The 15989-nt window shown below is 39.2% G+C and overlaps 1 protein-coding gene across 1 annotated transcript in view; it reads left to right on the top strand.

Moving 5' to 3' along the window:
- SLC6A2 (solute carrier family 6 member 2) overlaps nucleotides 1–15989 on the top strand; it is a 66871-nt gene that overhangs the window by 11562 nt on the left and 39320 nt on the right. The window contains 2 exon segments of the mRNA XM_027729603.2: nucleotides 9664–9795; nucleotides 13533–13770. Coding sequence (XP_027585404.2) covers nucleotides 9664–9795; nucleotides 13533–13770 — 370 coding nt within the window.

Raw genomic sequence — 15989 nt, 5'->3', positions numbered from 1 at the left:
AAAGGATTGGACTAGAAGATCATACATTTTAAAGTATTCTGGGGCCTATTCCATAGGTTTTGAACTTTTGAAATTGGTGGTTGTAGGAGTACAGCTGGCATCAGTTACTCTTTCTTGAATCTACTCTAAAAACAGTTACCAGGCTATTCCTAAACAGCCAGTTAATCCTTCATGGTCTCATACGGAGGCTGATGACAAAGTCACTGTCTCTAACTTTGAAGTAAGAGATTTGGAGATCTTCAAGATCGCCTACATTTTTCTTTCTAAATACTGTTTTACAGACATGATGTATTATGTGTTTAAAGCTGTTTAGAAATACAAAAAAATATTACTGTGTGACAAGTTGCAAACACCAAGCTCAGCCTTCACTGATTTATCATAAGGTCTGAGTAATCAGTGAACAAAGTTGCCCAGCAATCTGCCCAAGCAAAAGCTTGCACTGGGATGAAACAAGAAGGATTTTGCTTCAAATTGTTAATAGCTCTGCATCTTGGCAGTGAGCTGTGATGGGCCCTGAGGTCGTTTTCACATTCTTCCATGGCATTTCAAGCTAGGAGGCCCTGTGCAGAATGGCAGTGATAAAGCATGTACTGGACAGCTTGGACTGAGGGGAAAATTTACTTCGTTGCTTGAAGCCTATTAGGAAAATAGCCCTCTAAGAGCAAACATAGAGCTCAAGTTTCAGACTTAAATAAAAACTCTTGTCTGATTAATTCCCACAGAAGAGGAAGAGTAATTGGAGGACAGAAAATGAAGGAAGGGTGTTGCTAGCCAGTACAGGTAGGTTGATGCAGCACTGTTATGGTTTCATACTGGTCCAGAAGAGACTCAGTTTGCCCTTTCTAGCAGAAGAATATCAAGAGAAGTAGTTCTTACAATCCTCCTGCTGCAGGGATGCTACTGAGAAGTTTTACTTTGTGCTCACAATGCCCAAATTCTCAGAGACCCCACCTGATGGCTCTACAGTGCACACAGAGTATTATCAGCACTACCCTATACCAAATACAGACTTTTTCCAAATGGAAACGTTTTCTATGAAGAATCCTGGACTCCTGTGATAGTTTTTGTGAAATTCTTGTGTTCAGTGCTAATAGAAAGGTACAAAGTAAAGAAGCCACAGCCATTTGGAAGCTACCCTTGCCCAGCCCTTCCAAAATATTAGCACAATCCAACAGCAACTATAATCTTTGATAAGAATACAGGATTTTGCCTTTTTGTGATAGTACAGAAAGTATTACACCACTACAAATAAATCTCTAAAAAAGCCTGGAAGGAAAAGGAATGTTTTGCTTTAGTCATTGAGTCCAAAAATTGAAGTTACAATTTAGAATTGGATTAATCACTAAATGGTAAGGGAAGTTTTAAGTGTACCACAGATCATTATACTTGATTCTTCTCTAGCAGAATTTCAAGGCATTTACCTCCTATTGGTTTGCACATTAATCCTCTTGAAAGCTGCTTGGCACTTGTCTACAGCTGATTTAAGATGTCTTGGGCACTTTGTTTTACCCTGGCACGGTTATGAATCTCATACTGCCTAAAATGGGTACTGTATCCTCCCCAGAGGGTGCTTAACTTGGGGGCTGTTTTTTACTTTGACAACCTGCAAATTAAAAGCAGTGTTTAAGAGAAACACCCTCCATCTGAGGTTGTGTTGTGAACCAGAAATTGCCCTGTTACGTGTACAGAACAAAGCACGTTTCACACCCCTTGCCTTGCTGTGTCCATGAGCTACTCCTGTGGCTCTGATTAGCTCTGCCAGGGCAGTCACAGCCCCTTGAATTAGGCACCCAACACAAGGGGCATAACTGGGAGGTGAATCCCCCCTGTACAACCTGTACAACACACATAGGACAGCGAGCAGCTCCCACAGGGGCAGTCCTGAGAATGTTAGAGTAGAAAGACAAAGCAAGGACTAATACCAGCCTAAATGAGGAGCTGAAATCCAGAGGATTCGTCCCAGGCTCTTTTCTAGTGAGATGGAGGAACATCTCAGGGGTATAAACTTGGCATTCCTAAAGCATCAAGTGGGCAGCTCAGAAAGTGGGTACCACAACTTAATGTAAGTACCAAAAGTACCTACATAGCTCTTCGACCTGCCAAAACATGAACGTGCTACACCAAGAACTGCCCGCAAGGTGGCAATTTCAGACAGAAGAGCAGGTAGCACTATTAATTACACTGTAATTAATTAGTTTAGTTTGCTCATTCTCTACAGATTATAAAAAAAAAGGCTGTAACACTTGATTACAGCACTTAAGCATCTTCTCGGGAGGGAAATACAAAGTATTTCAGGGTATTCTAATTCATCAGGGAAATCACTGCCACAAATCAAATGTCATATATCTTCAAATTAGAAATAATGAATTTTTTAAATTATGTTTTATAGCAGCAAAGTCGTTAACCTATGAAACAAAATAAAAAAAAAAAAAGCTAAAGGATTTGTCTTGTATCTTCAAGTCAGGTTTGTATTTTTTTTCCTGTCTGAAACCCTGGTGTATATTAGAAAATTAGGAAATTACATCAAAGTATCTAACAAGCCATTCTGGCATCAAAGTCAGATTGATCCATGAATTTTGAAAGCATTCATTTTAGTTTACAGCTGACTGAGGGAAAAAAAACAAAAACAAAACCAAAAAAAACCAAATGCACAAATGAACATACAAGTTCTCTAAGAGAGAGAAAACTACAACTAACAGTCTGTATCTGAACCAAAGTAAAACTGTAGTTGCCAAATCTCCCTGGCACCTGGCACAGACTTCCCTACGTTTAAGAGGCAGCTAAAGCAGATGAAGTAATATTTCATTTCATGTACATGACTATATTCTGTATATCACAGAAAACTATCTTTTCAGTACATACAATTTAAGGAAAATTTATCACCTGAGGTTATGTTATTATGGATCTGGTGCTGGAATGCAGAAAAACCTGCTTATCTTGATCCACAGGCTCACAGAAAACACCTTCTAATGTCTTCGTTGAAAAATATTTTTAGCCATGGATGTTCTGCCACCAATAAATCAGGGTACATTTTGACAGACACTTGCTTTTTGTACATTTGAAGTACAGCCTACACCTTACATGGGTGGTTTTGTTGATATGAAATTGCAGGTGAATATGTCCTTGTGTCACCCCTAAAAATTGCAAGATTGGAGAAAAAAAGCCACAAATAGAACATTCCTATTAATAAAATTATAGAATAGTATTATTTCCTCTTAATTTAACATCTCTTAAGCTTCCAGTCAGTCATGTGTATTGTGAAGCAGGAACATTCTCCAGCAAGGCACCTGCACACTGACCCAGCAGTCCAGTGCTACTCGTCTCCTCTGGCTGGGACCTTCTGAAGAGCTTGTGAACTAGAAAGTTTGCTGTTTTGTTCCCAACAGTGTTATCTGTTCCAGGAAAGAATGCTACCACTCCTACAACCCCTGTCCTATTGAATATTAGCAATAGGGATGTCATAAATGACAAAGTAGTCTACAAGCTGACTCCACAGTCCAGCTCACTTACTCTCCCATTTCTTGTTTAAACCAGCCAGATTTAAACCAGTTAAAAAAGAAAAAGACACAAAATGAAGAAGATGGATTTGGGCAGGAATATTAATAGCTAGGTTGTCACATTGTTACAAACTCCAAGTTATTTACTTAACAAACTACTGATAAAACTCATTTATTTACAAAGGGGCCAGCTCCAATAGTATCTCTGCAATAAAGGCAGGATTTTAAAACAAAAGCTGTCACTGCAACCTGGAAAGCAAATTTTTGGACTTTCTATGGTCACACGCATGGTAGGTGATGGGACTTGTTCTTTTCCTAAGTTAGCTGCAGTAACAATGTTGTTGTGAAGGTCAGCAGCAGGAACCCCCTCCAAAGCTCCAGGGCTCCCACTGCCACACTGTCCACCTGGGATCAACCCAACTTATATTCTCTCAAACCTACCATGTCTCTTTATTTATTCTTTAATTTCCTATCAAACAACACAGGCCAGGGTTCTGTTCTTGTAGGTGCCTGCAATTATCTTTAAGCTACACACTGTTGTAAATGTGATCATTTCATTAATTTACATAAATAGGACCTTGGCCAATGACTTGGGTGTTATTTATGAATGAATCATGCTGCTCTGAGTGGCTGGGTATATTTAACTCTCATTAATTTGTTCAGAATAGCTACTAATGGGTTTCTTGAGCTCATGACTTGTAACAAAAGCCAAAGAGATGACTGGGTTTCCATGGGGAGGGCTTGGGTAACCCTTTCTGTTACTACCCAGTGACCAGCTTATAAATACACTGAGCTTCAAGTCACTTCAAGTGATTTTGAGGCAGTAGCAGGTTAATGGCTCAAGACAAAAAAATGCAGGCTTCACTTGGCCTCAGCCAACAGCACTGAACCATTTCTGGAAACTATTTGTTTTCACTTTCTTTTGAGTGAAAGGAACGCTGTTAAAATTGCAATTCTGAAAAAACTGAAGGCTCTGAGCCCAAGTTGAGAGTAGTAATAAAAATAGGTTCAAATCTAGCAGCAATTTGTTGGAGGGAGTAGATAAATATAAAGTCTTCAAAAGAAACATGCCACTCACCATGGTATAGCTCCACTGGTTTTACGATTCAGAAATACTTTCCATGAAAAAAGGTTGCATACTTGGAAGATTTTATTGTATACTTGGAGAATTTTATATGTGTAAAGTGCTGCTGAAATTTTTATAGTATGTCACGCAATCTGTTTTGCAGAAAAATGTTATTTTTGACAACTATAATCTATTGCTGGCTGGGCTCAACATCATCATCGAGCTGCTGTTAACATCATCAGCTTGTCTTTGACCTGGGGTTACACATCATGTATCTCTGTCTTCTCTTTGCTGTACCACACAAACTCTTACTGCTTTTAACCTCAGGTCAGTAAGGTCTTAAGACGTTTCACCCCTTCTTCCCAGGCATTAGCAGCAGGCTCAGAGGTGCCCTTGGGGGCTGTGCAAGCTTGGTGGCCTGTCTGCTGAAGAGCCAGAACAACATTCATGTGCTAAGAAATGCCTTCCTTTCTAAATACCTAGTTTTCTACCCATGGGGGTCTTGTACAATCTCAATTTTAAGACCTCTGCTTCAGGGACTTCGTTTTTCATTCACAAGACTCTGCACAGATTACAATTTCCACCCATTTTCCTTGTTGTCTAAGCAAACAAACTGCTGTGATGTACTACTACTATCAACTGTTTGTTGATATTGTTTGAAGTACTATTTATTCTGTATGAAAAAAAAAACAAACCAACAAGCACTGTTGATCAGATAGAGATATTAGCTTGTATTTCAATTCACCAATTGGGAGATCTCCGTTTTTAGATTTTTCCTGCACAAATACTGGAAACTCTCCTTTCGGAAAATATACTGCAATATTTGCTCCAAGTTTGTTGTTTTAGCAGACAACCCTGCCAGTATAACATTTTGACCAGAAATAACCATGGTAACAAATGCAGAAGGCTAATGAGTACAAAAAGTTCAAAGTTGTTTCAACTACCCCTGTCCTGGCCTACTTCTTGTCTGTGTGTCAAAAATCCTTTTAGGATAACCACAGCTGTTTAAATTATCTTTTTTTTCAACCATTAGTAAATTAATGCTTCTTTTTTTTTTTTGGTATTTAAAAGTGAGATGAGACCTCCTAGTAGGATTGAGAAGAGCATTTTGAGCTTTTTTTTCTCACCCCTTAGAATGCTGGGAATGCTGAGGTACAAAGAAAGGAAACACTCCATGTGGATTCTGGTATACCACAATTAAGAAGTTGTTTTGGCACTGAACACAGGAATGCAAAGCCTGTCTTGTATTTTGTCCGTCATTAATTAAATGCAATAGTTTTAAAAAAAAATTCTGTCTAAGTTTCCACTTGAAGTTTCACACAGATGGTTCTTGTAGAAGCTGAGGGCTTGACCTAACCTAGTTTTGCATAAGACACAAGGCTGTCTTAGCTCCATGTTTACACTGGTACTTTAAAGGGACATATATGGATCTTGTGAAATCTGTTAAGAGAGAAACATAGCAGTTCACAACAGTCTAAGGCTCTTTCGAGATGCTTGTGACTCAGCAGCAAGTCAAGTACGGCCCTTGTGCCAGGGCTGTATTACAGATGTTAATTACTTCAGATTTTTAGTCGTAAAAGGAAATTAGGGACCATTAGGGATTGCTGAAACTAGTGTTGCCTGGTAGGATGCAGCTGTGTGCTCAGCCCCAACCCATCACACCGTGGGGGAGTGGAATCCCCTTGAGTGCTATCAGCGTGTTACTGCCAAAGCAGCAATCCCACAGATTGCGTTCCCTCAGCTCTCTGAGGTAGGTAGATCTTGGCAAGCTAGTCTGATGTCTTAGCCAAACTGTGCTTCCCAAGAGTTCAGCTGTCTGGCCTATACAAATCTGACTTTGGGTTCATGCAATTAAAGCACAGCAGTCTCTGTGGCTGGTGCCACAGGCAGGAGTGACACAGGTGACATCACATCACGTCTCCCTTCCTAACGTTTTGCCTTCATAGACAGGGTAGGCATTAACAGCAAGGTTGCTCCTGCAGAGAAGTCTGGTATGATGCTCAAATTCACACGAGTGGACCTAAAGCAAGAGGCCCCCCCAGGGTGCTGGTTTGGCTCCTCCCTGGTCCACAAGATGTTCACACCTCCAGGATGGGAAGTCTCCTTCCAAACAACACCTTTTGTTCACAAGACACTGTACCAAAGCAGCCCTAGGATGGAGCCCCTGTGCAGTCACAGTGACAGCTCTCACACAGATGCTGCTTACAAGCACTAGCAGACCATTCTATTTTGAGGAAATTTGAATGATACTTTGACCATCATTTATTTTTCTTTGAAGGGGCCATAATCTCAGAAAGGGTCGAGTGAACACCATGAAATTTGATTCTGGATATTCGCAAGGAAGATAAGAGCAAATATAAAGATACCTACAAAAATACCTGATTTTTTCGTATTTTTTACCTAATCAGAAGCTGCTAAACAAGAAGTTTCCAGAAGGCTCCAAAACATTAAGTCAAACTAATGTGACTAAGCACCCTTACTTTGGTATTTATCTCAATTTCAAAATACTTCAATCATTTAGTACCTGAAAAGTAACCCAGCTATGAAACCCTGCCATACTGTATAAGTGCTCTTTGATGAAAATTACACCACACCTTATTAATCCCTTGCGGGGGTAGGGCGGGGGAAGGAAAAAAAAAAGAAAGAATACTCCTTTAACTAAAGCCTGGAATGACTCGCAGCCAGATAGATGACGCTTAAGCAAGTATGCCTAAGTACAGTACACTTCACAGTTCATCTTGCTATTAGTCATACTTAAAAACCACGTATTTTAAACTAGCATTTAATAGGTATGTCCACTACGCATCTCCTGGATTAATCTTCTCAATTATAGATGTCCCTGAATAGGCATCATGTTTTCCACGGTCTCATGACATGAATCAAACAACACTCGGTGCAAACTCCATACCTCCCAAAAACAACCTGAGTTCGTGAGTCAGCTCCGCACACTGTGGCACTGTCGAAGGAAGGCAAGGACTGCACTTCAAAGGCTCACTTACAGGAAATCTGACAGTAAAAGCACCTAAAATAGTTTTTCCAGGTTCTAGATATAGTGAAAGCAATATGTAGTATCCCAGACTGATTTTGCTGAGTGTGTTTCAACACTGAAACCTACAGAGCTCAGAGCTGCAGGGTATCAGGTGTTTGTGGAATACAAATGTTTTTTCTGTACAATATTCAAACATACAACAGTTCAACATGACAATCATAGAAAGCAGCTTACAAACAACACTAAAATATTATTAAAACATGTATTGCTGCTACTGTAGTAGCTTATGCAAATGCAGGCTGCATTTATATTATACTCCGTACAAACATCACGAATAGGAAGAATCTTGCCCCCAAAGGGGTACAACCAATATATTTCAATTTTAGCACACATTCTCAAAGCTTTAAGCTATTCTTTCTTCCTGTTGATATACCTTGTCTCTTTCAAATGACTAAACTTATGACTGAATGCTGAATACATTGTCCTTACCATTATGCTACAGCACGTTACTTTTAGAAGTAGATTGGTGGTATGACTAAGAGAGCAGTTTGTTTTTCCACTCTTATTCTCCAGTATATACTCAAAATTCCCTTTCTAAACAGTCATGTTAGGCAGCTTACACCAGTAATATCTGTGAAAAGCAAACACGAAAGGTAAAGGAACAACTATTCAGACTTTTAAAAGCACAACAATAGTTTCAGAAATACTTTTTAAATATGCAATTCATTCTGCTTACTCGTGTGTTTCAGAAAGCTGCAGTGATGCTTTGATCTTTTTACCTTCTCTAAGTTTATAAATTTAGGAGCAATGCAAACTTACTTCTTTTTGCAAAGGAAGTTTTCAGATTACTAGACCAGCACAACAGTTTTTAAAGGTTTGCAGAAGTTTCTACCACTTGCTACAGGGAAAAGCAGACAAGCTGCTGGGTTATTTTTTCTTTTGCTGAAAAATTGAACCATGATTTTCACTATCTGTTTTCCTTTTCATACATAACTCCTAAGGACAGCAGTCAATTATTCAGGATAAGTAATCATTCTGTCAGCAAATAATGGTTTTAATGTTTTTTAATAGAGGCAAATTTTACATTAATTAAACTGTTCTTGACCAAGTAAGCTATGCAATAAAATAAAAGCTACACTTTGCAGGTCCCACAAAACAGAGAACTGACAGAGCACCCAGTTATTAAACGTGACACCAGCTATAATGGTTTTATAATATCACACATAGCCATGCGCTGGGGAAATCTTTCTGTGACCTGGACCATATAAAATAGCCAAGAAGTTTTCAGATGGTTTCTACATTAGATGATGCTTTTCTATTTCATGCTACAGTAGCATTGATTTTTCCAGAGGTGACAGATTTTTGGTGACAGTCCAAACTCACAGGAGAACCCTCAGCCCAGTGATGTGTTCCAGGAAGGTGCAAGCAGCCCTGGCACTGTCCTGCTGCAATATAAAGATGCTGTGCTTGGGCCTACCAGGGGAACCTGGTACATCCTCCACATTAATGGCCATGAGCCATTGGAAAGGGAGGGTTGTCTAACCCATTTCATAAGAATAAGAGAATTTATTACAGCAAAAACCAAAATATGCCATGGAAGCCCAAATATCATATGATTAATTTTAAAGCCAGAGATTCCTGCAGACACCTCACACAGTATGATTTAAGCTGCACTTGCAGGAACTCACATTTTTCTCCTCTGTTGCTGGCTCCATACCCCATTTTGAACTTTTTTTACTACACTAAAAAAACTTAACAAAATTTTTCATGATCCCTTTCCCTTTAAGCTGTGCAAGTGTGTTCAGCATCATTTTTTCTTTTGTTAGGGACTAGTTCTCAGGGACACTTTATTCCCCTTTAAAGACAAAAAGCAGAGGGGAAACATTAGGGGGTGATAGGAGCTTTGGCCCACAGCTTCTTTTACGGTTACTGTCTCTGAGACCTTAAAAAAATACAGGAAAGGGACAAGAAAATATGGGTTCTTCCTTCCTAATATTTGCTTTCTACTTCCCCAAGGCAATGGCTTTGTCTTTAGCCAGTAAATGTAAGCAGCAGAGAAAGCAAAATGTAATCAATACAAAGACTACAGTGTCTACTTAATGTCTTTCCAGGTGCTTTTCTTATTCCCTATATTCTCTTCTTAATCATTGCGGGAATGCCCCTGTTCTATATGGAATTAGCACTGGGACAATATAACCGAGAAGGGGCTGCCACTGTCTGGAAAATCTGTCCAGTTTTCAAAGGTAAGTGTCCCTCAGCACCGTGAGGGTGCCACACACCTGTGATCACAAACAAAGTAAAGGTCTCTCAGCTTTCACAGACAACATTGTACTTGGTGACCCTTCCCCAATCCATGAAGTTAGAAGTCTTTTTGTTATCACAGATGAAGCACAAAATGGGAAAAGCCACAGAAATCATCTTCAGGGTGACACCTGGCTGAGTGCAACAGAGAGCCACGAGCAGGAGCAGTTCAGCCCTGTCCTCCCTTTCCCCTGCACACTGGGGAGTGGGAGGAACTGAAGATCTCTAGGTGGAGGGAGGGGTTTGGCAATGCAAACATTGGAAATACCGAATCCCATGGGGGTCAGTTCAGCTCTGTCTTCCCCATTGACTAAGATAACCACTGCTCCAATCAGGGACCATGGAGAATTCTCTGCAGAAGTCAGCACACCACAGAGGCTACAACACTACAACATGAAGACTGTAGTTCAGCCACTGGATTTGTCACATCACACGAGTTCTCTGTGGTATCTCTGTGCCTCAGTTTTCCTGCCTATGAAATGGGAGCAATGATTCTGACAGACTTTGTTAAGTGGTTTTCAAATCTAGCAGTGAAAAGCACTCAGTAAAATCTGAACATTACTATTGAGTGTTTTCCACTAGGATTAACTCTCCAGCATTGCTGAATAAAAGGCTGTGGAGTGTTGTTTGTGCACTGAGATAAATCACTCTGCAAGTTAAAAATAGCCAAGTTAGGTGTTTGGATGCTGATCAGGGTGTTTAGCATTGACCAGGGATAAAAGGGATCTCCCTGTGTGAAAGAAACCATAGGTGTTCTGTACATGAAACAAGTGTTTGTTAAGGAGCCTCAAGAATTTTCTTAACCATTGCTTACCAGCAAAAAAATGTAAGTTTCCTTGTATCTATACCAGATTGTATCTAAAATTTTATACAAAAGCCTTTTCAACACAGAGCTACCTGAAATGAAACCAGTTAAGCTCAGCTGATCTTAGAACCTTAAAATTCTGATCATGTCCCTCCTGTGACTGACAAAAGCTGAGGAGCTTAACAATAGCAATCCAAACTTGAGGGATCTGCTGCTTGGATATAGGTTACACTGAGTAAATGTTAGTCTTCTTTCTCAAAATACAGCTTTCCTCTTCAAGCAATCTAGCGTCACAGAATAGGAAAAGTGAAGGTTTTCTTTCTTACCAGTCAAACTCAAAACACACAGCAAAATCAGAGACATAACAAAAAAATAAATTAGCAAGCTAATAAAATAGGTGCCCCAAAATTTTAAAATTAATTCATATAGATTTACCTAGCCCTTATATAATCCCATGATGGGAGAAAAAAAATCATCTCAGCACCCAGGAACCTGAAGAACCTTTGTATGACAAGGAGGATTTTGAAGACTGAACTGCAAAAATGAGACCTTCAGGATCTCAAAGTGTTTGAGCCAAATACCACTGTGCTCAGAGGTACTCTATGTGTTGACTTCAGGATTGAAAAGATTATGAGAAAAGAAAATAGAACTTATTTCATGTATAGTCTCGTTGACATTCCATTCGTGTTTTTAAGCTGACATTTTCAGGGTGGACTAAACATTCATTGCTGTTCATTTTTAAGGGTTCTTATTACAAGGATATAGAATAGCATAAGTTATTTAATTCTCAAAAATAAGCATTCAGTTGTATCTGCACCTCAGTATAAACTCAGTACTTTTAAAGTTTTAACTAAAACTTCTGATAGCACACAAATACATTTTACTGCTAATGTTTCGGAGTTGTTTCTGGGATAACTCAAATCTCTCACTCAAAGGAAAAGTACACAGTCTACACAAATTTATAACAGCTTCTCTAAATGAACAGCACTATAGTACTAATTTTAGCTGTGAATATTATTGCTATGAACTCTAAGGACTTCTAATGAGATGCTGTCATAACACATGCAATTAAAAATATATCCTGTAACCTTTGTAACACACTCTGTTTTCATCTCTGCATTTTTCTAGGGTTTATTTTAGACTGTGGGTGGAGCAGCATTACTTTTAAGAAAACCTAGAAACAGGACAGCAAATTCATTCCTGAGCATTCTCAAGATTTCAGGGAAGTGCCATTTAGGACACATTTGATCCAGTAATTTTTAATCTTGATATTAAACATCTCTCATTGCCCTTCTGAACTGGAGGAATGTCAGGAACACTTTTTTTAAACAGCAATCATCCAATTTCAGCTCAAGATATGTTATTCATAGTATTCATATTTTTTGTATTATTTGTATTTTAACATTCACCTTAATACTTAAGAATTATCCCCTGGGGTGATTCCCCCCTCCTCTCCATTATATTGATCATAATATATCACTAGAGTGTTCCTGTACTAGATTCATTTAAGCATCAAGGATTTGAAAATACAGTTTCATCTTTACTTTCACAGTTTTTCCCGTGTTAGGGAAGAGCAAACTGTTTTACAGATTAAAAGCCTCCTGAAGAGCAAAGAGTAACTTTTGTACACGCAGCAGTCTTTGAACTGCCAGCTCCTTCAGGGTCAGCATCTGTTCCTTATGCAAATTTCAAAGCAAGGATTAATACTCACAGTGTGTACTACTTCCTTACTTTATAAAGAAATATGAAAGCCTAATAATCTCCAACTGCTAGGCCTCCTATGCAGTATTCCCAAAAAACAAAACTGAAAAGATTAGAAGTACAGGTTTATACTTGGGTGCTATGACAATACAGTGATGTATAAAATGGCTGTAGTCTCTGTCTGTTATATGCAATATATACAACTTGGGGGGAGGAGTCAGGGAACAATGCTGCACACATACTAAAGGAAGAATGATTGAAGTCAAGGTAAAGAAAGCTTCCTGAACAATCCTGGCAACCAACTTCTGTTCTGCTCCAACATTAATACCAAAGCCTCCTGCAAAACCGTTGGAAAATGTCCATTTTCCAATGGACAGTGGAGGAGAACAGGCACACTCTGGCCTGTCTTGCTAAAGGATCCCTCCAAACACACTTCGCAATACGCAAAAACACAAAGCAAATGTTCAAAATCAAAAGAGAATGTTTACACTGGGAATTCTGTAATCCCAGGGAGATAATAAAAAGGTTTGAATGTCCATACGCAGTTTAACCCCAACTTGATATTCACCAAGATTATTGGCATGCCCAAAAACCACCTGGAGACCCGCAGTGGAATAGCACAGACTGTTTCATGCATGGTTTGGACCAGTTACATGCTGATAGAAGCCAAACTGGAGAGTAATGATGGGAAAGAAACAAGAGAGGGATTGGTGTCTGCTCCAAACTAGTTCAGGGTGGGAACATGAGGCATAGGGAAACTTCATTTAAGTATCAAGCTTTACTTTTCCAAGAGAAGTTGCCAAGGTCTCTGACATCATGAAGATAAAGTGAGTTTCACTCCTAACATGGGCTTGCAATCTTCTGCATTGGAAGCAAATCAGCAATGGAGTTGTACAAGGGCAAATTTTGACATTGCTTAATTTCTTTTTCTGGCAAACAAGTGGATTTGATAAAACCCAGTCATTTTCCAAATTCATTGCTGTAATTTTTTGTTTTAAGGTCAGAGACATTGTGTCTGCATGTGTGTATGTAAATGGCAAAAATTCCTTTTACTGTTGTGAAGATCTAAAATGAATTTGCAATCATATATGTATGGCTGAGTACAAATACAGTGCTTGCATATACTGTTGCATGTCAAACACAATGTGTAATCTAGTTTTCCTTTGTCTTTAGGTGTAGGCTATGCAGTGATACTCATAGCTCTTTACGTGGGTTTCTACTACAACGTTATCATAGCTTGGTCTCTGTATTATCTATTTTCGTCATTCACATTTGAGCTCCCCTGGACAAACTGTGACAACAGTTGGAACAGTCCAAACTGTACAGATCCCAAACTCTTCAATGCATCAGTGCTTGGCAATGGTACTAAATACTCGAAGTACAAGCTCACTCCTGCAGCTGAATTTTATGAGTAAGTGTTGACTTGACTTTGCTTTTTATTCAAAATTCTATGTCTAAGAGTGTTTCCTCTGAAGGTTAGTTATCACCTAGCCTCTAGAATGAGCATCCCAGGAGTAAGGTTAAAATGGAGTTGTAATGTTGATCTGTGTTCCAGGGTGACTCTCTTGCCTCTGTGAGCTTTGGTTGCTCCTGTACTAATGCAGTACTTGCTACTGAGCAAAACGGAGTTGGACAAGACACAAATCTTCTCTATGTACCACTTTTGCTTGCACTAGCATTGCCAGGGCAAGGAAACACAAGGACTGTTTCTCTACTTGCAAAATATTTCAGAGCAGACAGCAGACCAGACCTCTGTTTGCTCAACTGCTTCAATAGTTCAATGAAGTGAGATGCACTGAGCAGGAGGAGGGAGCCAGGTTATAGAAAGACAGGCTTTTACTGATTCCTAAGCAAGAGAGCATTAGGCAACATGAGTCAAAACAGACAAAGGCACACTCAAATCAAACAGTTGGAATCAACCCCAAAAAGGTATATAAATTAACAACTGAACTAGAAAATAAATATATCAATCTGTGTATAAATATTTGCATTATTGACCTCTAGGGGAAAATGGGATTTGATTAGGAGAAAGAAAGGGGGATAAGTATCAGACTAATTGAATCAGCTGTTGAATTAATCTGAATAATCAGTTAATATTTCTGTGTTGGGAGTATCAGGGCATGCACCTTCTGAGCAGTGAGTCCAATCCTGTAGAAACAAAGGGACATTACTGTTACCATAAATAACCTCGTGTGTGTTACACCATGGCTGGCTATAGTAAGGATCTTGAGGTCTCTGTTTATAGCTCTGAAACATGCTGTTTCTTCTCTCAAGACAGCACAGCGAAAGATCAGTGGTGATACACAAACTGTTGGCAGGGGTTTGGGTAAACTAAATTCAGTGCTCTGAAAACAATATGGGGTATTGAGTTCAAAAGAACTCACTACAATGGCAAATAAAGACAGCTATGAAATCTGCTGCCCCTATAATATATGATGTGTTCACAAATCAAATGTAAAAGTAGATAATTTATAGCAAAAGCCTATGTATGCATGTAGTCAGAGAACCTGACTTTGAAGTGAACTATAAGAAATTATAAATTCTGAGTCTTAAAACAAAGAACTGCATTATTACAGAACTTTCATTTAAACATGTTTAAAAAGAGTTTCTTTCATTTTCTTGGGTTTGAGCCTTTGTAAAGCAAAATGCAATCCCTATATTCTTGCTTTGCCTTTTTATGATTTAAAGTGGTTCTGTGCATCTTCTGTTATCACATCACACTTGGGGGATGATTGTGTAGTGGGTGAGCTTGAGGTAGAGTGGATTCATGATGTTTTTATTTAGTTCCACTAATCTGGGGAACAGCTCTATTTGTGATTGTCTGTACACTGAAAACTTGAAATATTTTGGTTCTTTCTTCACTGTAAAATAGATTCGAGGTGCAGTTTTCAGAAGGCAAGAATAAAAAGGGAATTTGACCTTTCATTATGCTTTGATTCCTGAATTTTGGGGCTGTACTTAAGTCCCTAGGCCCTGTACTTGTTAGTAGGTAGATTAGATTGCAAAAATGAGAAGAATAATCACTTAAGTAAAACGATCTATAACATCTATTTCCTCAGCTGTAAAAACAGGGAATCACAAGGAGCATTATGTTTACCTGTCCAGTATTTGGATTAGCTCATCAAGTCCAGCTGTACAGCTCAGGTGTAGACCCAAACTTGTGCAAAGTCTTAGTGTTTTCAGATCCAACCTAATAAACCACGTCAGAAAGCAGTGCTGCTTCTCTTACATCAAATAACCTGACTCATGCCCGTGGTCTTCTTACAACAGGAAGAGCTGAATCTTCTGATTGTAAAAGTTTCCTATTTTGTGCCACAAGATGAGGGAATGGGTAGTGGTTTTACTTAGGTCAGAACACACACACAGTTTTGCCCTCTGGTGGGCAAGCTGAATGGGGAGCAGGGCAACCAGAAACACCAAACATTCATTTTGCAGATGGAAAGTGATTGAAAAGAGGTAGTTCCAAAACTGGCTGCAAGCAGAAGGATGGTGTGATTACCCCTAAACGAAACAGGCACTTCTCTTTGGGACATGATTCCTTCACACAAAGCTGGCCTGACCATGAATTTAGAGTCAATTAATTCCTAAAACCCTGTAGCTGCCAGAGCTGACTGCCTCTATCTCCATCAG

This window comes from Pipra filicauda, unplaced genomic scaffold, assembly GCF_003945595.2.
Source record: "Pipra filicauda isolate LSUMZ 115617 unplaced genomic scaffold, ASM394559v2 scaffold189_size1545977_pilon, whole genome shotgun sequence".
NCBI lineage: Eukaryota > Metazoa > Chordata > Aves > Passeriformes > Pipridae > Pipra > Pipra filicauda.
The sequence above is the reverse complement of the archived record's forward strand: the minus strand, read 5'-3'. Positions and strand labels throughout refer to the sequence as shown.